Raw genomic sequence first — 26,631 nt, 5'->3', positions numbered from 1 at the left:
CAGTTGGCAACCCATCTTGTGACATAGGGATTTATACCTAGTTTAGTGAGTTTAGCTATAATTCCAGAATGGGGGATGGTGTCGAAAGCATTGGCAAGGTCAAGATAGGTTATGCGAACCACCTTACCCTCATCTACGGCTTTGGTGACTGCCTCTAAGAAGTCGATCAGGTTCAAGAGGCATGATCTGCCTTTCATAAACCTGAACTGGGTAGGATCCAGAGTTTGTAGGTTACCAATGTCTTTGTTTAGGAGTTCCATGATGATACGTTCCATTACCTTGCAGACCAGGCTCGTCAGGCTAATAGGGCGATAGTTCCCGGGATCAGTGGTGTCTCCCTCTTTGTGGAGTGGGATAACTGTTGCTGTGCGCCATTCAATGGGCATAAAGCCTGATGCAAGGTTATTATTGAACATGGTGCTTAGGTGGGGAGCCAGTTTGTTCTGAAGTTCGTGTAAAACTCAGCCTGGGATGTTGTCCGGTCCCATGGATGCTGTGTTTTTGGCTTTAGAGAGTGCAGCTTTTACCTGCATAGTTGTGGTTACAGGGACTCTGCATTCTTCCTGTATAGATATGGGCCATTTAGGGGGTGAGGGGGGGTAAAGTTAGCACTGAACCTATCTGCCAGAATGTTGGTAATATCAGTTGGTTCAGTAATTTTCGTGCCATTGTACTGTAACTCAGAGAAGATCTGGGTGTTGCCATCGAGATTCTTGACATAGCTATAGAATTCTTTGTGGTTGTCCTTAGAATTAGTGGTGATTTTGTTTTCGTAGCTAGCTTCGGAAGATCTTATAAGGGATCTCAGCTTATTACTGAGGCTAACCAGGGAGCTTCTCCACTCATCGGATTTTACTCTTTTTTGCAACAGTTGCTTCCTTCTGTTGTACAGTTTGATTATGGCAGGGGACCACCAAATTGGCTTCCTTTTTTTGGAGAATAGCATCTTGGTTCTGTCTGGGATAGCACGACCCATGCACTAGTGTAAGTGCTTATAGAGTACATTTGTGTAGGATTCAGCAGTTGTAACTGTATTGTCCATCTGCATGGGTGTCATGAAGTTCACCACTTCTGTCTTAAGAAGCATTAAGTTGGCTTTGGAGAAACTTTTTACCATGATTTCCTTAATGGGGGGGTGGGGGCAGGATGTGGATATTAAGGGTGATTAGCTTATGGTCGGATCGGACCAACGAGGAGTTGACTTCAGGTGTGGAACACCGGTCACTCATGCTGGTAATGACTAGGTCTAGGATATTGTTGCCTCTGGTGGGGGTGTGGATAAGTTGATACAAGGCATTGGTGTTTATGAATTCCAGAAAGCGTTGAGCTAAGGAGTTGGTACACGACTAGTTTTCCCAGTTAATGGGTTCATTGAAGTCACCCATTATTAGGGTGTTTGGTTGAACCCTAATATTTTTCCAGTACATCAAGAAAAAAGGAGTGGGAATCCTGGGGCATGGTGGGGGATCTGGAGCAAGCTACAATTTGGATTGCAGTTTTGCCCAGAGTTAGTTGCACTTGGATAACCTCGGATGCATTATGCTGAGCAACTAGCCTGGAGGTGTGGATATCCTTAATGAATAAGGACACAACTCCGCATTTGATGTTTCAGTCCAGGTTACATGGCCGAAAAGTGTGGTATGAGTTATAGCCTGGTAGTGCAGGGGTGCTCTCTGGAGCCTTGAACCTGGTCTCAGAACTGCTCAGATATCGATGTTCTGCATTTTAAGGAGTGCCTCAAGTGAGTGCATTTTGAGATTTAGAATTCTAGCATTGAGTAGCATTACCCTCAGTTTTTGCTTGCCTGTTCTTGTTACAGTGGTGAATTTGTTATTTGAACTTTGCCTAAAAAGGCACTATAGAGGCGGCAATAACAACCAGTTAATTATCTGACCTTGTACTTACCGCTGATACCACTGTCAGGAAGCTGACAAGTTAATTATCTGAACTTGCAATTACTGCTAATACTGCTGTCAGGAAACTGACCAGTTAATTATCTGACCCTGTATTTAATGCTGATACCACAGTCAGGAAGCTGACCAGTTAGTTATCTGACCTTGTACTTACTGCTGATACAGCTGTCAGGAAGCTGACCAGTTAATTATCTGACCTTGTACTTACTGCTATCACTGTCAGGAAGCTGACCAGTTAATTATCCGACCTTGTACTTACTGCTGATAAAGCTGACCATTTAATTATCTCACCTTGTACTTAATGCTGATACAGCTATCAGGAAGATGACCAGTTAATTATCTGAACTTGTACTGACTGCTGATACCATTGCCAGGAAACTGGTCAGTTAATTATCTGAACTTGTACTTACTGCAGATACTGCTGTCAGGAAGCTGACCAGTTAATTATCTGACCTTGTACTTACTGCTGATATCACTGTCAGGAAGCTGATCAGTTAATTATCTGACCTTGAACTTACTGCTGATAAAGCTGTCAGGAAGCTGAACAGTTAATTATCTGACCTTGTACTTAATGCTGATGTCATTGTCAGGAAACTGGACAGTTAGTTATCTGACCTTGTACTTACTGCTGATACAGCTGTCAGGAAGCTGACCAGTTAATTATCTGAACTTGTACGTACTGCTGGTACCGCTGTCAGGAAAAGTACAGTTGTGTACCTACCATAAATGTAGATGTTAGAGTGTATTCACTGTTGCAGCCATTACACTTGGGTTATCCTGCTGGCAGGCTACCCGCAGTCGGCCTGAATTCCAAAGTCCTGGTCCGGTGTCAGTTGCTGTCGCCTCTTCCCTGATGTCAGTGCTCCAGGGGTATAAAAGATGCAGCCAACGCCATTTTCTTCAGTTTTTCTTGCCCCAGATGTCAGGTGCCCCCAAAAGGGTAGGCTAAAAATTTGCTAATAAAAAAGCATACACTAACATAAACATTACCTTCCTCTACAAGCAAATACACCACATAGGTTGTATACAATAGAGAAGTACAGATAAGTCCCAGCAATGAAAGGGGGATGGTGGGAGGGTAACCTGGACTGCAACAGTGAATACACTTGAACATCTACATTTATGGTAGGTACACAACTGTACTATGTTCATCGTGTTTCACTGTTGCAGTCATTACACTTGGGTTGAATCCCAAAGCTGAGGTTGGGCGGCTGGGTCTAAATAGGATTAGGAGTGGCTATGAGGCCCTGCAGAACTGCAGTGGCAAAGCCTGCTCTGGATTTAGAGTAAAGAGGTAAGTGATAGTGCTTGGTAAAAAAGTGTGCACTGAACTCCAAGTTGCAGCCTCCAAAATTTTCTTAGTTGGTACTCCTCTGAGAAAGGCTGCTTTAGTGGCTGCTGCCCTGTTAGAATGTGGCCTAATATTATTAGGCACTGACTTGCCATGCTGTGCATAGCAGAAACGAATGCAGTGTCCTATCCATTTTGAAATAGTCTGCTTTGAAATAGCTTTCCTTGTGATCCTGCAGCGTAGGCCACAAAAAGTTGCTCAGTTTTTCTGAAAGCTTTTGTTTTGTCCCAGTAAAAGCGTAGCTGCCTGTGTATGTCCAAGGAGTGCAGAAGTCTCTCCCCTTTATTCTGGGGATTTGGATAAATGGTTGGTAAATGAATGGTTTGGTTAAGAGCCACACTGGATACTACCTTTGGCATAAATGTTGGGTTTGTCCTTAGAGAAACCCTGTCCGGATGAAAAATGATAAAAGGTTCCACTGCCATTAATGCCTGCAACTCTGAGACTCTTCTTGCTGAAGTTATTGCTAGGAGCAGAGCAGTTTTCCATGATAAGAATTTTATCTCAGCTGTATTGGCTGGCTCAAAAGGAGGCAGTGTCAGCTTTTCCAAGACAAAGTTGAGGTCCCATGTTGGAATTGGTGCTCTCCTTGGGGGTCTTATGTTTTTTGCCCCTCTGAGGTACTGTCTTAGTAGTGGATGAGAGAAAATCGGAGGTTCCGTATTCTAATGAGCTGAAATGGCAGAGGCATGGATCTTAATTGATGAGAAGGATAGGCCTTTGTCCAGCATCTCAGTTAGGTATTGTAAAATCTGAGGAATATTAGGAATAAGCAGTTCAAGCCCTTGTGACTGGTTCCAAGCACAGAATCTCTTCCATTTTTCTGCATAAAAGATTTCCTGGTGCTGGGCCTCCTGGCTTCCAAAATGACATCCATAACTGCTTTAGAGAGAGGTGTGTTCTGAGTGGCTATATTATTCGCCAAGCAGCCAGATTTAAGGTTTTGAGTTGGCTGTGCAGGATCGGACTGTTTTGTTGGGTCAGCAGATGAGGAATTTGAGGTAAAGTCCAGGCTGGTCCTTGAGACAAGGTCTTAAGGATTGGGTACCAGTGCTGGTGTGGCCAGTCTGGGGCAATCAGAATCATTTCTGGCTTCTCTTGTCTGACTTTTAGGAGTACCTTGGGGAGTAGAGGCAGTGGTGGACAGGCACAAACTTTTAGGCTTTTCCAGCTGAATGACAGAGCATCCACCTTCCATGCTTGTGAGTGATAAGTCCTTGTGCAGTATCTCTGTAGTTGGCAGTTGTGAGGGGAGGCAAACAGATCTATGTCTGGGCATCCCCATTTCTTTGTTATCATGCTGAAGACTTGTGGATCTAGTTTCCACTCGTGAGAGTCCATGAGGTTTCTGCTTAGTTCGTCTGCCAGAGTATTTTTCTTTCCTGGCAGGAATTGTGCCTGCAGATGTACTTGATAGGCCAGTGCTGTGTTCCACAAAGTCATGGCTTGCCTGCAGAGGGGGTAGGAATGTGTGCCCCCTTGCTTGTTTATGTACCACATGACTGTAGTATTGTCCGTCTTTAGTAATAGTTGTCCTAGATGTATTAGATCCTTGAAGGCTGTCAGGGCATTCTGGACAGCTAGCATCTCTTTTTGATTGATATGAAGATGCATTTGGTCTGTGGGCCACCTGCTCTGTATACATTTTCCTGCCATGTGTGCTCCCCATGCATATTCCGATGCATCTGTTGTTAGTGTCTGCCTGGCTGTGGGTAAAGTGAAAGGTTGTCCCTTGTTGTGGTGACAGGCCAGTGCCCACCATTGAAACTCTTGTTGCAGGGCAGGGAATGAGAATAATTATTGTTTCCAGGCTGTGGCAATGTTGAGTCCAAACACTTTTTAGATACCACTGTAGTTTCCTCATATGCAGTCTTGTATATGGAATAAGTAGAATGCAGGATGCCATGAAGCCCAAAGCCTGCAGAATTTTTCTTGCAGGGAGCTGGGTCTTTGTTGCCATCATTTGAAAGTAATGAGTCAGTTGCCTTTGTTTGTCTGGCATGGGATAAGCCACCTGGGTAGTTGTATTTAAGCTTGCACCCAGGAATATTATCTCTTGAGAGGGCACTAGTTTCGACTTCTTTTCGTTTACTGTGTACCCTAGGCAATTTAGTAATCTTTTTACAAACGCCAGATGCTTTAGTAGAATGTCCTTGCTATCAGCTTGAATAAGGCAGTCGTCCAAGTAGGGATATATTTGAAGTCCTTTTTGTCTGCAAAATGCAATTACTGGTGCCAGGCATTTTGTGAAGACCTTGGGCACAGTAGATAAGCCAAAGGGCAGTGCAGAGAATTGGTAATGCATTCAGCCAGCTATGAATCGGAGGTATCTTCTGCAAGATTGTCTGATTGGGACATGCAGGTATGCCTCTTTGAGGTCCAAGGTAACTAGCCAAGCCTTTTTGGCCAGCATGGGTAGAAGTTGCTGCAGTGTCAACATTTTGAATTTTGGAACGTCCAGGAAGGTATTTAGAGTAGAGAGGTCCAGTATTGCTCTCCAAGCTTTGTCCTTTCTGGGTACCAAGAAAAGTCTTGAGTAAAATCCTTATCCCTGCTCTTGCTGTGGTACTTTTTGGATAGCCCTCATGTCCATGAGAGCAGAAATTTGTTTTTGTGCCTCTGCCCATTGATTGTGTGGCAGGTCTGGCATACCTTTTGACCTTGGTAGGGTGTGAAAGTGGAACCTGTAACCCTGGGAAACAATATTCAGTACCCATTTGTCCTGGGTGATCATGTGCCAATTTTGTGAGAAAAGTGCTAGTTTTCCCCCTAAGGGTGCTGCCAAAAGGTAAGTGCTTGGCATTGGTAGAGGAAAGTCATTGGGACTGTTTCCTATAAGGTTGTGATTTGTCTTCTCCAACTTTGGGGGCTGAGGCACCCCATTGCTTAGGTCTGTATGAGCCTTGGGGCTGAGATCTGCCTCTTGGGCATCTGTATCTTCCTCTTTGTGGCCTGCCTGACACTGGAAAGAACCAATTTTTAGAAGGCCAGTTCCTGCTAAATCTGGGTGGCTGAACCTGTAAGAAATCCTTTACTGTCTGCATTGATTTTGCTTTATCCTCCATTTTCTTTAACACCTCTTCTGCCTTAACACCAAACAAAGTATCATGTTGTAATGGAGCATCCAACAATTTTGCTTTAACATGATCAGGTAAACTTTGTCCTTTTAACAAGCATGCCTTCGAATGACAGAACCTGTAACTGCGGCTCTGCAAGAAGCCTCTAATGAATCAAAACCACATTGCAAAGTAGGCTTTCCCACTTGTTCAGCTGCATGCAATAAATCCTGCATTTCCTTATTTTCAGAACATTCTGAGCTTGTAAGCATTTTCTGTTTTAGCAAAGACATTAGGTAGTGTTGATATTTAAGCATGTGAAACTGGCAGTTTAAACACTTACAGCTAAAGTAGCAGAGGTGTAAACTTTTTCCCCCATCTGTCCAGTGCTCTAGAATCCCTATCAGAGGGAACAGGGTTTTTTGCAGTGGAAGCCTTGACCCCTTTGGGACCCTGAGAAATTGTTTCTGGGTCAGCAGCAGGGTTTTTATAAAGAAATGTATGAGAATCTGGGACCCTGTAGTACCTATCTGGCTTAACTGGTGCAGTGGGTAAAGAATCAGGAGACAAACTGGATTCAGAAAATACATCATCAACAATATCTAGTACAGGAGAGACAGCAAGAGGCCTGTGCTGAGGCAATAAAAGAAAGTCTCTGAGCCTTTTCTTGGATTCTGTATAATCCTGGCTCTCCCAATGGAAATGCTCCCTCATGGTGTGCAGGGTTTCCCCAAAAGAGTAGTCCTCAGGAGGAGAGGCTGAAGGGATAGATTCTTCAGCGTCAGAGTCCTCATAGGGAGGAAGAGAATATCCCTGTTCCGAAGAGGAATCAGAAGAAATAGGAACCTGGTCAGAGGAGTCATAGTCAGTGTCTTGCCTAGGCCTTTTATCAGGTGGGAGATGGGAACCCCTGATCAGAGTAATTAGGTCCTCGGCCATTTTAAGCATCTGTTTCTTTGGCATGGATGACTGTCCAGGTGAATGCTGTACTTGTTTCTTTGTTTTTAAAGGTGTTTTGGACTTTGCCTTGGCTGCTGAAGTGGTCTTGATAGTAAGCTGCGAAGGTCTGAAAACACCCTCAGAAGCCGATGCTTGCTCAGCGGCTCGGGACCCATCTGAGGGAATAGTTTCCGTAGGCCCAATACCTTGAGTTTCCAGAGGCCTAGTTGTCTCCACGTGGGAGTCGGAGGTGGCCTGTGGCTCTGAGGTAGCGGGAGTCAGGGGCTGCAAAAGCGCCTCCACTGAGCACCGGCGAACCGGGGACTGGCCTAGAAGAGGCTTCGTCGTCGGTTTTGGACCTCGGATGCCTGTTTTTTTCTTTGTCCTTGCACTTTTTATGAACTCCGGTCATCGGTTGTTCTGACGGCAATATATAGTTTAACCTTCGGCCAAAGTAATGTAAAGCAAAATCGAACCGACGCTTAATAGTGCGTTGGTTGAATCTAGCACAAAACTGACAACTAGCAACGTCGCGGTCAGGGCCTAGGCAAGGAATAAAGTAAGAATGGAAATCCTTATGAGGTATTTGCTTCCCACAAGAAATACAATTATTAACTTTTTCTGACATCGGTCTGGAGCAAGAAAAAGTTTCCAATGGGGTACTTAGCTTTATTGAAGACTTCGGATCTGAAATTCAGTTTCGAAAATCTCAGGAGTCGGCCGACCGGCACTTGTGAACTGCTTTTGCTTCGGGCTCCGCGCAGCAAGAAAGACTGAAGAAAATGGCGTCGGCTACATCTTATATACCCCTGGCGCACTGACGTCAGGGAAGAGGCGACAGCAACTGACGCCAGACCAGGACTTTGGAATTCAGGCCGACTGCGCGTAGCCTATCAGCAGGATAACCCAAGTGTAATGACTGCAACAGTGAAACACGATGAACATCTGACTAGGTAATTATCTGTCTCTGTACTTACTGCAGATACTGCTGTCAGGAAACTGAACTTGTACTTATTGCTGATGTCGCTGGCAGGAATTTGATCATTTAAATATCTAACCTTGTACTTACTGCTGAAAGAGCTATCAGGAAACTGACCAGTTAATTATCTGACCTTGTACTTACTGCTGATACCTCTGTCAGGAAGCTGACCAGTTAATTATCTGACCTTGTACTTACTGATGTCACTGTCAGGAAGCTGACCAGTTAATTATCTGACCTTGTACTTACTGCTGATAGAGCGGTCAGGAAACTGACCAGCTAATTATCTGAACTTGTAGTTACTGCAGATATTGCTGTCAGGAAGTCACCAATTAATTATCTGACCTTGTACTTAAAGCTGTCAGGAATCTGACCAGTTAATTATCTGACCTTGTACTTACTGCTGCTACCCCTGTCAGGAAGTCACCAATTAATTATCTGACCTTGTACTTAAAGCAGTCAGGAATCTGACCAGTTAATTATCTGATCGTGTACTTACTGCTGATACCGCTGTCAGAAAGCTGACCAGTTAATTATCAGACCTTGTACTCACTGGTGATACGGCTGTCAGGAAACTGACTAGTTAATTATCTGACCTTGTACTTAATGCTGATACTGCTGTCAGGAAGCTGACCAGTTAATTATCTCACCTTGTATTTAATGCTGATACTGCTGTCAGGAAGCCGACTAGTTAATTATCTGACCTTGTACTTAATGCTGATACCGCTGTCAGGACACTGACCAGTTAATTATCTGACCTTGTACTTACTGCTGATAATGCTGTCAGGAATCTGACCAGTTAATTATCTGACCTTGTACTCACTGGTGATACCTTTGTCGGGAAGATGACCAGTTAATTATCTGACCTTGTACTTAATGCTGATACAGCTGTCAGGAAGCCGACCAGTTAATTATCTGACCTTGTACTTACTGTGGATACGACTGTCAGGAAGCTGACCAGTTAATTATCTGACTTTGTACTTATTGCTGATGTTGCTGTCAGGAATCTGACCAGTTAATTATCTGACCTTGTACTCACTGCTAATACTGCTGTCAGGAAACTGACTAGCTAATTATCTGAACCTGTACTGACTGCTGATACCACTGTCAGGGGGCTGACCAGTTAATTATATGAACTTGCAATTACTGCTAATACTGCTGTCAGGAAACTGACCACTTAATTATCTGACCCTGTACTTAATGTTGATACCACAGTCAGGAAGCTGACCAGTTAGTGATATGACCTTCTACTTACTGCTAATACAGCTGTCAGGAAGCTGACCAGTTAATTATCTGACCTTGTACTTACTGCTGATACAGCTGTCAGGAAGCTGAACAGTTAATTATCTGACCTTGTACTTAGTGCTGATGTTACTGTCAGGAAACTGGCCAGTTAATTATCTGAACTTGTACTTACTGTAGATACCCCTGTCAGGAAACTGACCAGTTAAGTATCTGACCTTGTACTTACTGATGTCACTGTCAAGAAGCTGACCAGTTAATTATCTGACCTTTTACTTACTTCTGATACTTCTGTCAGGAAGCTGACCAGTTAATTATCTGACTTTGTACTTACTGCTGATGTCGCTGTCAGGAATCTGAAAAGTTAATTATCTGACCTTGTACTTACTGCTGATAGAGCTGTCAGGAAACTGACCAGTTAATTATCTGAACTTATACTTACTGCAGATACTGTCAGGAAATTGACCAATTAATTACCTGTACTTGTAGTTACTGCAGATATTGCTGCCAGGAAGTCACCAATTAATTATCTGACCTTGTACTTAAAGCTGTCAGAAACCTGGTTCAAGGCTCCCGAGAGCACCCCAGCACTACCAGGTTATACCTCATACCATGCTTTTCGGCCCCAAAACTTGGACCGAACCACAAAAGGAGGGGGAGTATCAATATTCGTCAAAGATACCCACACCTCCAGGTTGGTGGCACAGCACGAAGCATCAGAGACTATCCATGTGCAACTAACTGTGGGTAAAACTGCCTTCCAGTTTATAGCCTGCTACAGACCACCCTCCCAAACACAGGAACCCCACTTGGCCTTCCTGAGAATACTGGAAAATATGAAGGTCTCTCCAAACACCATTATATTTGGCGAATTCAACTACCCAAACATAGACTGGGAGCATTACTCTAGCTCCAGCACCCTAGCCCAAAGGTTCCTAGAATTTATAAACTCAAATGCTATGGAACAACTTGTTACCACTCCCACAAGAGGGGAAAACATACTGGACCTGATCATCACCAACATGGGGACACTATGCTCCAGACCAGAAGTGTATCCCTCACTGGTAAGATCAGACCATAAACTAATCTCACTGGATATTCACATCCCGACCCCACCCCCTGCCCAGAAAACCACAGTGAAAAACTTCTCTAAAGCAAATTTCACATGCCTCAAAACCGAGGCAAAATTCTTCAAAGCCCGGCCTGTGGAAAATACGGCCCAGACAGAATCCTTTATAAACGCATTCTATGAACACCTTCAGGAATGCATGGATCATGCAATCCCAAATAAAACCAAGACCCAATCCTCCAAAGGCAGGCGTCCTGTCTGGTGGACCCCAGCCATAAACAAACTATACAATAGGAGGAGGAAGCTACTACATGATAGAGCAAAATCCCAAAAGGGAAGGCATCTCTGATCAGTATTAGCAAAAATTACGGGCACTCATAAAATCGTCTAAGGCCAGCTTCGAGAGAAAAATTGCACAGGACACTAAGGATAATCACAAGGCTTTCTTTAGTTATGTTAGGAACCTGGGTAGGAATTCCCAGATATGCTCAGAATTAGTCCAAAATGACAAAAATACACGAGCCCACAGACATTGCCAACATCCTAGCCGACAGGTTCAGTGCAAACTTCTCTCCCCTCTCCCCACCAAAAGGGAAAATATCTATCCCAACAGAGTGCTGCCCCCCCTGACATCTCAGATGCTCAGGTAAGAGCCGCCCTCTCCAAAGCAAAAACACAGCATCAATGGGACCAGATGGTGTCCCGGGGCCCTACATGAACTCCAAGAAGAGCTAAACCCAAACATAAAACTACTGTTCAATCTTAGCCTTACTACAGGATATGTACCCAAAGAGTGGCGACAGCAACAGTGGTCCCTCTCCACAAAGGTGGTGCCTCAACGGATCCTGGAAACTATCACCCCATAAGCCTGACTAGCTTGGTCTGCAAAGCTATGGAAAGGATCATCATGGACCTCATAAATAAAGATATTGGGGACCTACAGACACTGGATCCTACCCAGTTTGGCTTTGTTAAGGGCAGATCCTGCCTCTTAAACCTGGTTGATTTCTTTGAAACGGTCACCAAGGCCATTGAGGGAAGGTGGTCCACACAGCCTACCTGGACCTCAAAGCCTTTGATACAATACCCCACTGGCATTATAGATAAGCTCACCAGCTTAAATATAAACCCCTATGTCACTAGATGGGTTGCAAACTGGCTCAAGGACAGAACCCACATGGTTAGAATTGCTGGAGCCATGTCAGACTCAAACCACTTACAAGTGGCGTCCCACAAGGCTCAGTCCTGGGACCTCTCTTGTTCGGTATATATTTCTCGGTACAGGCCAACACGGAAGGACTGTGGCTGACCAAGTTCAGATGACTGCAAACTGGGCGCCATAATCAACTCTCCAGCCGACACAAGCATCCTCCAAAAGGGCCTCATAGAAACAGACAACTGGTGCCAGAGCCATGGCCTCAAGCTAAACGCCAAAAGTGTATAGGCATCCCTTTGGCAAAAAAAGTGCCACAAATTACCACAAAGGTGGTAATCCATTAAGTACAGAAGAAGTCATTAGGAACCTGGGGACCCAAGTTGATAGCAATCTCTCATTTGACAACCACGTGGCCAAAGTGGTTAGAAAAACATTTTATATAGCCCACCTAATCATGAAGGATTCACATCTAGATCAGGGAGGTCATCGTGCCTCTTTACTCATCCCTCATCAGGCCCATAATTGAGTACAATTCCCCTTTTGGGATGTACCTTACCAGACACCTGCAGCAACTGGAAAGACCCCAAAAGTACCTCACCAAGGGGATTAAAGGGCTCAAACAGATGCCATATGCTGCCGGTTAAAGAAACTCCAGCTCTACTCAGTGGCATACCGCCTGCTCAGAGGCGATCTGTGCCTGACGTATAAAGCCATGTCCAACCCGGAATTAATGGACATGCTGCACCTCAGAAAATCCAAATCCCATCAAGCTACGCTGAGAGACTTGAACCTCAGCACTGAAATAAATAGGACATGCTGGAGGGACAGATTCATAACCCAGAGGCTCCCTTCACTCTGGAATAAAATCCCAGTCCAGGTTAGGCAGAGTCCCACATTGACTCTCTTCAAGAGGAATCTTGATGAGTGGATGGGAGATCGTAGGTTTACCCCGGCTATCACTTCTGTGTCACTGTTAGACAGAGGCACAGTATACTAGCCTCAAAAAAAGGCATAGCAAAATTAATTTAAAATGGGTGGCGAAAGCCAAACACACTCTGGCTAGGCTTATAAATGCCCTAGGGCAGATAGCCTAGTATGAACCTATGAACCTATGAATCTGACCAGTTAATTATCTGATCTTGTACCTACTGCTGTCAGGAAGCTGACCAGTTAATTATCTGACCTTGTACTTAGTGCGGATACCGCTGTCAGGACACTGACCAGTTAATCTGACCTTGTACTTACTGCTGATGTCGCTGTCAGGAAGCTGACCAGTTAATTATCTGACTTTGTACTTACTGCTGATGTCACTGTCAGGAATCTGATCAGTTAATTATCTGACCCTGTACTTACTGCTGACACGACTGTCAGGGAGCTGACCAGTTAATTATCTGAACTTGTACTTACTGCTGATGTCACTGTCAGGAATCTGACCACTTAATTATCTGACCTTGTACTTACTGTTGATAATGCTGTCAGGAAGCTGACCAGTTAATTATCTGACCTTGTACTTAATGCTGATACTGCTGTCAGGAAGCCGACCAGTTAATTATCTGACCTTGTACTTACTGCTGATATGACTGTCAAGGAGCTGACCAGTTAATTATATGAACTTGCTAATACTGCTGTCAGGAAACTAACCACTTAATTATCTGACCCTGTGTTTAATGCTGATACCACAGTCAGGAAGCTGACCAGTTAGTTATGCGACCTTCTACTTACTGCTAATACAGCTGTCAGGAAGCTGACCAGTTAATTATCTGACCTTGTACTTACTGCTGATACCGCTGTCAGGAAGCTGACCATTTATTTATTTGACCTTGTACTTACATGATGATGATACTGTCAGGAATCTGGCCAGTTAATTATCTGAACTTGTACTTACTGTAGATACCACTGTCAGGAAGCTGACTTTGTTGCACCACCATTCCTTCTTCACTGCCATGAAATGGGACTGTCTCATCTTTATTAATAAGAAGCCAAAGACGTTCTGTTGGGATGTTGTACCCTGGAAATCAAAATCAGCAGAAATTAGAAGTTATGTACTCACCATAACGTTCCATCTGAGTAGGTAGTTCATTTGTCTGCAACCTGTGGGTTACGGATCCGATATCGGATCCGAGCCGGCAACTTGTTTCAAGCTAATGGATCCGAGCTCCTAGCTCCTCCCTTCACCCATAATCCCCTGCTAACCCTCCATGACCTCAGATCGAGTTTGCCTCTCCATATATATCCAACAAAGGATATCTAAAAACTAATAGATCCAAAGAAGGTCAGGGGGAAGGAGGGGGGATGGTTGCAGACAAATGAACTACCTACTCAGATGGAACGTTATGGTGAGTACATAACTTCTAAATCTGAAGTAGGATTGTTCATTTGTCAGCAACCTGTGGGACAGAGTCCCCAGCTACCTGTACCCTGGGTGGCCATCATGGAAGGATATTACGAAGCACCGCAGAGCCAAAGGATGCTCTCCCTCTAGAAAGCAGGTCTAGCTTGTAGTGGTTGATAAAGGTATGAGATGAAGCCCAAGTGGCTGCAGAACAAATATCATCCAAAGGAACTCTAGACTTGAAAGCCGCAGAAGTAGAAATGGAGCGAGTGGAATGAGCACGAACTCCTTCTGGTGCGGGTCTACCCGAGGCTTGATGAGCTAGTAAGATACATTGGGAAATCCAGCGAGATAAAGATACTTTAGAGATAGCTTTCCCCAAGTTAAATTTGGCAAAGGAAATGAACAGCTGGTCAGATTGTCTATGGCCAGCCGTCCTATGAGTATAAAAACGAAGCTGCCTATGAACATCCAATGAGTGCAGCTTGTATTCACCCTTATTTTGATATTTAGGGAAGAAAACCGGTAAATTTATGGATTGGTTTATGTTGGTTTCTGATGCTATCTTGGGAAGAAAGGAGGGATTGATCCTGAGGTACACTCTATCAGGGTGAAAAATCAGGTATGGAGGCTGTACAGAAAGAGCCTGAAGTTCCGACACTCTTTTCGCTGAAGTAATGGCTACAAGGAATGCTGTTTTCCATGACAAGAATTTGAGATCCACTGAAGCAGCGGGTTCAAAGGGTGGAGCAGTCAAGGCTTGAAGAACTAAAGTAAGATCCCATGGGGGTAAGGCTTCTTTTACAGGAGGTCTAAGTAAAAAGGTACCCTTGAGAAAGGTTTTACACAATTTGGCTGACATCAAGGGCCCTGTATCATGTCCCACATGATAATGAGAAATGGCTGCCAATTGCACTTTGACAGTTGAACAACTAGCGCCTTCTTGAAAGAGTTCAGTTAGGAAATCTAAAATGGATGGAAGAGGAGCCGTAAAGGGATCTAGATTGCGGCGCTCCGCCCAGATGGAAAAACGTTTCCATTTGCTGTGATACACTTTCCTGTTGGAGGGCTTATGTGCTGCCACAAGAATGGCTTTGACTGGTGAAGAGATACCGGGAGTCCTAACTAGAAGTGGAACTGGAGCAATCAAGCTGTCAGTTTCAGATTGTCCAGGTTTGGAGTTGGCAAGTCCAATGGATGGGAGATGAGATCTGGAATGGGATCTAGAATCCAAGGGTGATTCACAAGGTGAGACCACAGGTAAGGGAACCAAATTTGTCGAGGCCAGAATGGGGCAATGAGAATCATCTTGCTCCCCAACCGCGAGGCTTTCTGTAAGAGTTGTATCATCATTGGAAGAGGAGGATAGGCACAGAGTAGACCGGGTGGCCAAGCATGCACCAGAGCGTCTCTTGGAGATTCCCCTGGTGGGGGGATTAGAGCGAAGAAATTGTCGCATTTGGCGTTTGAGGGAGATGCAAAAAGATCGCAGCAGGGTTGCCCCCATGTTGCGAATATCTGCTTTGCTACTAGAGGATTGAGAGACCACTCGTAAGGGGTAAGAAGGGTGCGGCTGAGCTTGTCCACTAGGATGTTGGTCCTCCCCGGAATGTGCGTTGCAATCAGAAAGCGGTTGGTGGAGATCGCCCATTCCCACACTCTCATGGCTTCGCGGCAAAGAGGATAAGATCTGGTTCCCCCCTGTTTGTTGATATACCAGACCACTGACATGTTGTCCGAGTGAACTGCAATCGTTCCTGCAGGGAGGAAGCTCTGAAGTGCTTGCAACGCCAACAGCACCGCTCTCATCTCCAGAACGTTGATATGCAGGGAGGTCTCTGTATCGTTCCACGTGCCTTGAACTGTCCTGCCTGAGTAATGCCCCCCCCACTCAAGGCGGGAAGCGTCCGTGGTCACAGTGGTGATAGGGGGAGAGGTGCAGAAGGGACGGCCCGTATGGAAGTTCGATGCTTGGAGCCACCATAGTAGCGCCCTTCTGCAAGCCTTGCTGATAGCAATGGGATGGTGGAGAGGAAGGGATAGGAAGGACCATTGCACTAACAGAGTCCATTGCAGGACTCGCATGTTCAAACGGGCGCATGGAAGGAGTGTAATCGCTGCTGCCATGGAGCCTAGTGCCCTCAGGATCAATTCCGCTGGTGAAGCCTCTGAATGAAGTATAGCCCGCACATGAAGTTGTAGATTTCTGATTCTCTCAGCAGTTAGGAAGGCTCGCAAATCTCTGGTGTTTATTCTGGCGCCTATGAATTCTATGATCTGTGTTGGAGCCAGTAGAGATTTGCCGACATTGATAGTAATGCCTAGTTGTGGGGCTAGATGGAGAAAGAAGTCTCTGGCCGAGCAAAGTAGATGCCTTGTTGGTGCGGTCAGGAGCCAGTCGTCCAGGTACGGGAAGACCTGAATTCCCTGGAGCCTCAGGTGGGCCGCAATCACTGCTAACACTTTGGTGAACACCCTGGGGGCTGTAGTGAGACCAAAGGGAAGGACCCTGAACTGGTAGTGACTGGCTCCCAGCCAGAAGCGAAGGAACCTCCTGGATCGTTTGTCCATTAAGATGTGGTAATACGCATCCTTGAGGTCTATAGAGCACATCCAATCGTTCTCCCTCAAAAGGGGGAGGATAGATTGAAGAGTGACCATTCGGAATTTTTCCTTGGTTACTGACAGGTTCAAGCGGGAAAGGTCTAGGATGTGTCTCAGGTCCCCCGTCTTTTTTGGCACCAAAAAGAACCTGGAGTAGAACCCTAATCTGAGCTGGTCTTGGGGGACGGGTTGGATGGCTCTTTTTCTTAGCAGCTGCTGTATTTCTGCGGCTGCGGCCTCCCTCTGATCGGGTGGTACATCGGGGAGGTTCTTGGATTGGGGGACATGGAGAATTGGTATTTTGTACTCTCTGGATATGATGCGAAGCACCCAGTGGTCTGTTGTGATGGACTCCCATGCCGCTAGATGTTTCGAAAAGTGCCCCCCCAACTGCCTCCAGAGTGGAGCAGCCGGGCAACCCCTCAGGGCTGCTGCGCGGGCCGCTCAGAGAAAGGTTCTCTGGACCTGAAATTTCTCGGAGCCCCTCTGCCCCTGGGGCGACGTCCTCCCTGTCCACCTCTGCCACGGTAGGACTGGTTGTCCGGAGCTGGTTGGGAATGTTGTGATTTCCGGAACCACATCTTCTTCTGACCCTTTTGGTTCCTTGAAAAGGACCGCTGGGGAGCAGAGAAGCGGACTCCGACAGCAGACAATGTCTTCCCGTCCTTCTCACTCTGGACAAGCGTCTCGCGAACTGTTTTGCCAAAAAGGGCAGAACCATCAAAGGCGTTCGAGGGCGCTTTAAAGGGCTCCGTAAAGTCGCAATGACGGAGCCAGGCCTGGCGTCTCATGACTAGGCCTGCTCCGCTGGCCCTAGCGGCTCCCTCTGTGGCGTGGGACAACAGCCGCATAGAGGTATTTGAAATAGATCTCAGAGTGGCCATTCGGGTGGAGTACAAATGTTTATCCTCCTCCGACATGGACTCCGGGGGGGATGCAGCGTATTCTTTGATAAGATCCCGCTGCATCCTGATGACCTGTGCCATATAGTTCAGAGACCTTACTGAGAAGGTCGCTGAACTAAAGACTCGCTTCCCTAAGCAATCCATCAAATGGGACTCTTTGCTCGGTGGATGGACTGAGGGACTCTCCTGAGCCAATTCCCTCTTTGTGGCTGCCGCCGTCAACATGGCATCTACAGGGGGGTCCTTACTCCAATGTGACCGGTCTGAGGGGGGGCTAAGAATCCTATCCGGTCGCTTCGGTATTGGCTCCACGGTGTCTGGATTCTTCCATGCCCTGGTGGTAATAAGGTCCACCAGGGGATCGGCTGGAGGGGACACCCAGGAGGTAGATGGGCCTGCCTCGAATGCCTCCAGAAACACGGACTCGTCAGAGGAAGACTTGGGGGCAGACCACCCACCTCTGATTCTCAGCATCTCCATGATGTCTCCAAAGGAGACATCCTCAGGGGTGATCTTGGGAGCCTTCCCTTCCTCCAAGTCCGTGTCCTCGGTTAAGGACTCAGGGAGTCCACGTGCCTCCTTTGCACTTATGGTGGTGGGGAGCTTCCTGGGGGGGGGGGGGCTGTCTGAGGAGGCCTCGCCAGCAACATCTTGTTCCAATGGAACTGTCTGTGACATCGAAGCAGGCTGTCCCTTTGGCCGGGTGATGGAAGCCTGTCCCAGCAGAGAGGGAGTGCAGGGAGGAGTCGATGCAAGGACCGGGGGTCCGGATGCTCTCAACAGAGCCCTCTCCACAACATCAAATGCCGAGGGAGAGCCACTCTCCAATGGATCCGAAAGTCGGCTCCCACTCGGATCTGATGAAGGGATCGGAGCCGGCGCCGAGACAGTCGGATCCGAGGGACCAGTGTGCTCCGACCTGGACAGAGCCGAAGGCACACTGAATCCCCCGGATCCGAAGCTCGGACCACGGCTCCGAGAGGTCGGATCTGACAGACTCGAGGGTAGGGTCGGATCCAAAGTACCAAGTACTGTCGGCGCCAACCCACGCCCGGCTCCAAGGCTGCTCAGCTCCGAGCGCTCTGAACCCGGGTAGCGGGTCTGAGAAGGAGCAATTGGGTGGAAAAAAGGTGTTGAGCTCCCCTGAGGGGGAAGAGCACTCCCATCTGCAGCTGGGCCTGGATGAATCTTCGCATCATCCGGTCCAAGTCTGCATCTGATAAGCTGAAAGTGGATCTCGAAGAGGCCACTGAGGCAGGCCTGGAATGCCGCCTCGATGACCGCGACAGAGATCGGGTCTCCTCCTCCTCGGGCCCCGGGGAGAAAGAAGGGGATCGGAGCCGAGGAGGAGGAGACCTAGAAGCAATGGAGGGAGAAGCCCGCTTAGCTGGCGGGGCCGAAACGGAGGTCTCGGCCCGCCGCTTGTGGTGCTTCTCCCTCCGTTTCTCCCTCCTGGCCTCCCTGTCCTCCGACACTTTAGCGGGAGTCCCAGTCGGAGGCAGGGGGGGCAGGAGTGGCAACCACCACAGGCTGTGATGGAGCCACGGGAGTAGCAGAGGTAGCGGAGGCCGAAGCTGAATCCGAGGGTAGAAGTCCTGCCAGGACCAGCTTCGACCTCCGTTCTTTCAGTGCCCTGGGGTTGAACGCTGCACAGATAGTACAGCCCGAGGTGAGGTGTTCAACCGCAAGGCACCGAATGCACCGAGTGTGGCCATCAGCCGGGGAGAGCTTATGGCCACACTTGGTACATTTAGAAAATATGGCTTTTGGGGCCTCAGCCATTCCCTTTTTTTTTTTTTTTTTTTTTTTTAACTAAAAAGGAAAAGAAAAAGACAACTACACACACACACACACAGGCCCCAAAAGATAACTAAAAAGGAAAAGAAAAAGACAACTACACACACACACAGGCCCCAAAAGACACTCAACAAACACTCACACACTAGCGAACAGCGAAGGGAGGGTATTAATTAAAAAATAGGGAACCTAACTCAGACACACTTTACAAATATTAATTTAAACTAAAACAGAAATTCCTGATGAAAAAAGTTAACTTTTTTTCACTTATCTGCGGAGCTCAAGAAAAGGATCCAGCCATCACAAGCGCAGCAAACTAGATCTGGGGTCATGGAGGATTAGCAGGGGATTATGGGTGAAGGGAGGAGCTAGCAGCTCGGATCCATTAGCTTGAAAGAAGTTGCTGGCTCGGATCCGATATCGGATCCGTAACCCACAGGTTGCTGACAAATGAACAATCCTACTTCAGATCTACTGTTAAAAAAAGGATTGTGTCAGGAATATCTGTACTGTGCTTACAACAGCTTTAATCATTCACAGCTGATGGATAGTGATAATTCTGGAGTGAAATCACTACTGTACATGTTCTTGTACTGTTACCTCTCCAGTCTCTCTTGGCAGGAACAGCACTACAATTCTTAAGAGAAGCATATTCACATTGTTACTATATGTATGGAAGGTGTGTAGCACCAGGTGCTGTCTTGATGCAGAAGTTCAGAAGCCTTCAGTATAACCTACATGCATTCTTTACTTTATATTCATTAACCTGGAAAATTAAGAAATCTGTAGAGCATTTTTCCAATTACAACCCTAAGCAGAAGTAAATGCAAATTAAATGATAATCAGAACATTGGAAAGACAAGACACAAACCATAAGAATGTAAAATTTCAACACAGTAAGCTAACAACAAAACAATGTTCACCAAACTATGCTAAATACACAAATGTATAATAGATATATCTTCAGCATATGTTTAGACAGGGGGTATAGCTCTTACAATTTAACTGTTCAAATTCAGTCATCCCTCATCAATTATACAGAATGCATAGAATTACTTTAGAACAATATACAAGTTTCTTACATGGTACTATAACATGAACACTCATCTAATTTAGTAAAATGTGCATGTAATTTGACAATGAATTGAGGGACATCTGCATTAGTCCTGAAACTGCCATCAAAATGCAGATGATGGAGTAGAGAAGGAAGTGTGATGGCGACTAGTTTTGTTCTGGGGGAATATTTATGAGAAATACAGAGTCAAATGTGCCTACATAATGAAATGATTGAATCTTCTTATGCTGAACTTTGTGTACAAGTGATAGGCATGTTTTACAAGTGGTCAATCTGTGTACTAAAGACAACAAGACAGTATGTGCACATAACTCAGAGGGTGCCTGGTCAACCCTTACTGCATAAAATCTAGGGCTCTTCAGATAGATAAAGAAAAAACAGTAGTTTAGCTAATGAAGACAACAGTCCCAGTAGGTCATCAGTGCATGTAAGTTGGTTACAAACAAACATTACATGCATACATATGTACAAACAAACAAAGTATCCCACATTTCATCAGCTTAAAAGAATATACCATCCCTATGACTTGCTGTGATATGCCTCCACAAGTCAGCAGGCCTTCTCTAAGCATCAATTCAAATGAGATGTGAACTGAAGAACTGAACAAAGTCCTGCCATCAGTGTTATAGCTACTGAGATGTGACGTGTCACAGTGATGTGAAACGAAGCACTGAGCCAAGGCATATTCCAGTGATAAAGCTACTGAGGTGTGAAATGTCACAGTGATGTGAACTGAATTACTGAGCTGAGTTATCTCACCAGTGATACAGCTATAGAGGTGTGAAATGGCACAGTGATGTGAACTGAAGCAATGAGCTACGGTATGTCACCAGTGATACAGCTACAGAGGTGTGAAATGGCACAGTGATGTGAACTGAAGCACTGAGCTACGTTATGTCACCAGTGATACAACTACTGAGATGTAAAATATTACAGGGATATGACCTGAGGAACTGAGCAATGTTATGTCACCAGTGATAGAGCTACTGAGGTGTAAAATGCCACAGTGATGTGAACTGAAGAACCGAGCTTAGTCATGTCACCAGTGATACAGCTACTGATGTGTGAAATGTCACAGGGATGTGACCTGAAACACCAAGCTAAGTCATGTCACCAGTGATACAGCTACTGAGGTGTGAAATGTCACAGGGATGTGAACTGAAGAACTGAGCCAAGTCACATCACCAGCAATACAGCTACAGAGGTGTGAAATGTCACAGTGATGTGAAATTAATTACTGAGGTGAGTCATGTCTCCAGTGATACAGCTACAGAGGTGTGAAATGGCACAGAAATGTGAACTGAATTACTGAGCTGAGGTATGTCACCAGTGATACAGCTACCAAGGTGTGAAATGTCACAGTGATGTGAACTGAATTACTGAGCTGAGTTATGTCACCAGAGATAGAGCTACTGAGGTGTGAAATGTCACAGTGATCTGAACTGAAGCAATGAGCTAAGTTATGTCACCAGAGATACAGCTACAGAGGTGTGAAATGTCACAGTGATGTGAACTGAAGCACTGAGCTGAGTTATGTCACCAGAGGTAGAGCTACTGAGGTGTGAAATGTCACAGTGATGTGAACTGAAGCACTGAGCTGAGCTATGTCACCAGTGATAGAGCTACTGAAGTGTAAAATCTCACAGTGATGTGAACTGAATTACTGAGCTGTTATGTCACCAGAGGTAGAGCTACTGAGGTGTGAAATGTCACAGTGATCTGAACTGAAGAACTGAGCTAAGTTATGCCAACAACGATACAGCTACTGAGGTGTGAAATGTCTGAGGCGGTCATCTGTCTGGCTGAGTAACATGTGAAATGTCTTTACACATGTTAAGTTGAAATTAAGTACAGATGAAAAATGCAACACTTTGCTTTAACAGCTAAACTGAATGGACATTTACCAACTTTAATATGGAAAATAAAAGGCACCTTCTCCTAACTACACTTTACCCCTTATTTTCCCTCTCCATCCCTCTATCTGCCCCTCTTTTATGCTAACTGCAGTCTATTCTCATTATCAATCACCCCTCACTCTACTCATTTTACACCCTATTCCCTCTTCCTCTCACTTATCCCAGCTACCCTCTTCCACTCTCTCTCCCTTCTTTTTTCATTCTTCCCATGTTATCCACCTTTATAACTCTCTCAAACTCTCTCCTGAATTCCCTCTTCTGTCTTATGACTTTATTTTCCCCTGTCAGACCTACATTATGTATTTTCCTAGCACATCATACAGCTACTGTACATATCAAACAATCCTATACTATGTACACTTTATCCCTAGACAATGTTTAAACTGAATTATTTCTTATCCCCTGATTACTGTAGATACCAAAGCTGTGTTCCTATGCTGTACTGTTTATTTTTAAACCAATATTAAATTGCACTGATATCTACTCATGGATATTTCTTTGTCATTATTGCTTAGTGTTCTAAATTCTAAATTCATTCTAAAGACATGCATCTGGAGCGTTTCTCCCTTGGCCTCTGCTGAAAATAGTCTCTGTCTTAGTTGGACTTTCCTGGTCAACAAATGTTAAATAAATAAATAAAAATAAATAGTGTTTAGAGCGTTTCTCCCTGGGCCTCCATTGAACACAGGTAACAACCTAGTCAAAGTTTCCCAGTAAATAAATGCCAAATAAATGAAAAAATAAAGAAAGAAAAGAAAAAAATCCTTAACAAAAGTATCTAATTTTGTGTATGTTGGCACATTTCAAAAGCAGCTTTCAGCAACTGAGTCACTCATAGCACCACGTAGAGAACAGCCTCAGTGTACAGAAGGTTTTAACAGGTTAAAAATCAGGGCCATCTGAAGGTTTACACCATTAAGGAAATTAATATCACCTGTAAAAGCAACAAGAGTAAACTTTAGTGAGGTACTGATAAATATGCCTTCTGAATATCCTTGTGACAAAGGGAGATACTGCTAGCACAGCTATCTGGAAGTTTGTAAATAATTATATGCCATTGGTGAATATTGAAATGATCTGTGTAAGAAGCTTGTGTTACAAATGTATTAGAACTGCATGTCAAGTGTATATCAAACTGGCTGGTACAGACGTGTGTTAAAAAAGATATTTTATAAAGTGCTTGTACTTAAAATATAACCACAGTGTGCCCTACTGGAAAAGCACAGAAATGTAAATGCACTACTGTAACTATTTAAATGTATATATTTTAACAGTGGAAACTGGACTACAGGAGGTCAACTTCAGAAAAATAGCTGAAATTAAATTATAGTCTATGCAATAAAGAAGCTATCTTTTAGTTTTCAATGCAGCTAGAGAAAGAAAGTCTGTGCTAGGAAACTTTCTGTATTGCTTTAGGGTGAACTAATTATTAGTCGTGAAAGCATGAAGGAATGCAATTATTTTATGACTTCCAGCATCTTCCAAAGATCTCTATATATTTATAGGTAGATTCCAAATGCTGACAGCTTCTAGCAATGCCGGTTTAGCTTGGGAACCAAAGTCAGATTACAAGAAGTGATGTCATTCTGCAAGCATCTCAGGAGTAATAGTTTAGATAATATTATTTTGAGACGTCTCCGAGTTAGACAGGGCATTCTGTACACTGTCTTGGACATGACAACATCAAAGAAAACCATTCTCCATACATCTGCCTTGTTCTAATAAGTTAGTAGGGAATAGTATAACTCTCTTAGATAAGGCAGGAGTATAGTGAATCCTAGTTTAGATGTTTTTCTTTATTTATTTGAGACTGTCCTGCAATGTTGTTTCAAATATTTCCCATGGTTTTGAACTCTGATGTCACCCTGAATGTAAATTTACTATCGTCTTGTTCTTTTATTATTTATTATTAAATATATTTAAACCTTTCAATTATGTCTGATCTGTCTAAGAGATAGGTTTTGACAGTACTTGCATATTTATTTGGTGACACTGTGTGGGCCACTCCTAATAGCCTTTCTCTTGCTCAAATTACTTGTTGCGTTAATAATAATAATATTACGTTCAGTATATTGGGTACCTTTGTAAGGGCCTTAAAGTAGCTGATAAGGAGCTGGCTGGTGGCAGTGATAACTACCTTATAGTCTGGGCAAAAGGGAGTATAGCTAGTAAGTGTGTGTGTGTGTGTGTGTGTGTGTGTGTGTGTGTGTGTGTGTGTGTGTGTGTGTGTGTGTGTGTGTGTGTGTGTGTGTGTGTGTGTGTGTGTGTGTGTGTGTGTGTATCAAACCTCGAAGAGTGTGTGTGTGTCAGCTACTTGGGGAGGGACACAAAGCACTGGTTGGACAGAGAGGGTGCTGGAGAGCTTGGCTTGGCCACTCAGCTGAGATCTCAACTCTATAGCTGTGCCAGTGGGGAGTCTTACTGGGGATGTGGAGAAAGAGGGAGAAACCAGCTGACTGATTGTGGTGTGTGTGCTCTTAAGGGAAACTGTACTTGATTCAGAGAGCTGCATCTAGAAATACTGTGTGTGTATTTGCCATCCTCCCAGTGAATGACCCCCATTGCTGCCAGTGATGAGGACTGAGGCGCCTTGATTACTGGTCCAGTGGTGGGGCGTCACAATCCTCAATAAGCATATGTTCAGATTTAGAAGTAAAGTGAGCACAGAAGCAAAAGGACATGCATGCAGTAGTATATATTTTGTGATCTGAACATAGGTACAAATCTAAACAGTAACTGTCACAAGTTTGAAAATGCTTTTTACCTCATGGTGTGCACAAACCTAAACAGCAACTTTAATTTATTTGAAAATGTTTTCTATTTTTCTACTGCTCTTGGGACTTCCTTTTTTGTTGTTCTTGTTGTTAGGAGTGAAAAAGGGGGCCACACACTATCCTTCTAGCTTGACTAATAACCCACACCCATACCGATTACATCAGCCCCTTAAATCATCTAACTCCACCCTAGGCCCCATGGTACCAACCCCTCTCTAAGGAGACTGGCTTGCTGCCCTTCCACCTGATCCCTCCCAGTATCCCGCCCTTTATCTAGCTAGGCCCAGAGCTCTCTGGCTCTCTTTTGCACTGACTTCACCACTTGGAAATTGAAGACATTTAGAATCTGACAGAATAGCCCTCACTCCTCCACTCAGGAAAAAGCTTGACAGTGAGGACCCCAGAAGGAAACACCACAGAACCATGCTCTAAGTGTGAGAACATTCCCCCTATCACTGCAGCTACCCCACAGCAATCAGGTATATGTACTTTAGCCACTAGGCCTGCATTTAACAAAATTTCTTAAAATTGTTATCCGACGTTCTCAAACTTTATATTCATTTTTCCTGCTACTTGTGCACATCCATAAGCTCTGTAAAAATGAACACAGTGACTTGCTTTCACTGTGAGCTATTTCTCTGGATGCGTGTACTGTTCAAAAATGAGAGTCACCTAGCTTAGCTATAAGTGACAATCTGCCCTTACATATAAAAAGGTCAGCCATAATCAGGAAGAATGGGACCAGGTCACATTAATCATGTATATGTAAGGGGACCCATTCACAATAATCATGCATATGTAAGGGGGACTGGTACCTTAATCATGTGAATGTAAGGGGGACTGGTCACCTTAATCATGTGTATGAAAGGGGGACTGGTCACCTTAATCATGTGTATGAAAGGGGGACTGGTCACCTTAATCATGCGTATGTAAGGGATCCTGCCACATTAATTGTGTATATGTAAGGGGACCCATTAATCATGCATGTGTAAGGGGGACTAGTACCTTAATCATGTATATGTAAGGGGGACTGGTCATCTTAATCATGTGAATGTAAGGGGGACTGATCACCTTAATCATGTGTATGAAAAGGGGACTGGTCACCTTAATCATGTGTACGTAACGGGACCTGGTCACTTTATGTGCCTGTAAGGGGGACTGGTCACATTAATAATGTGTATGTACGGGGGACTGGTGACAATCATGTATATGTACGGGGGACTGGTGACAATCATGTCTATGTAAGTGGACGTGGTCACATTAATGATGTGTATGTAAGGGCACCTGGTCACATTAATCATGTGTATGCAACGGGATGTAGTCACCTTAATCATGTGTATGCAAGGGGACGTGGTCACCTTAATCATGTGTATGCAAGGGGACGTGGTCACCTTAATCATGTGTATGTAAGGGGACGTGGTCACATTAATCATGTGCATGCAAGGGGACGTGGTCACATTAATCATGTGCATGTAAGGGGACGTGGTCACATTAATCATGTGCATGTAAGGGGACATGGTCAC

The 26,631-nt window shown here is 44.9% G+C and overlaps 1 protein-coding gene across 1 annotated transcript in view; it reads right to left on the bottom strand.

The window, feature by feature from the left end:
- The window catches only part of LOC122797920 (zinc finger protein 271-like), a 161,842-nt gene that overhangs the window by 61,454 nt on the left and 73,757 nt on the right, over positions 1 to 26,631 (bottom strand). The window contains exon 3 of the mRNA XM_044066438.1: positions 13,591 to 13,713. Within this exon, the coding sequence (XP_043922373.1) occupies positions 13,591 to 13,713 (123 nt within the window). The remainder of the gene's footprint in view (positions 1 to 13,590; positions 13,714 to 26,631) is intronic.

This window comes from Protopterus annectens, chromosome 3.part1 (assembly GCF_019279795.1).
Source record: "Protopterus annectens isolate FY-2018-M chromosome 3.part1, PAN1.0, whole genome shotgun sequence".
Lineage (NCBI taxonomy): Eukaryota > Metazoa > Chordata > Ceratodontiformes > Protopteridae > Protopterus > Protopterus annectens.
Note: the sequence above shows the minus strand (reverse complement) of the source record. Positions and strands in the feature narration are given on the sequence as shown.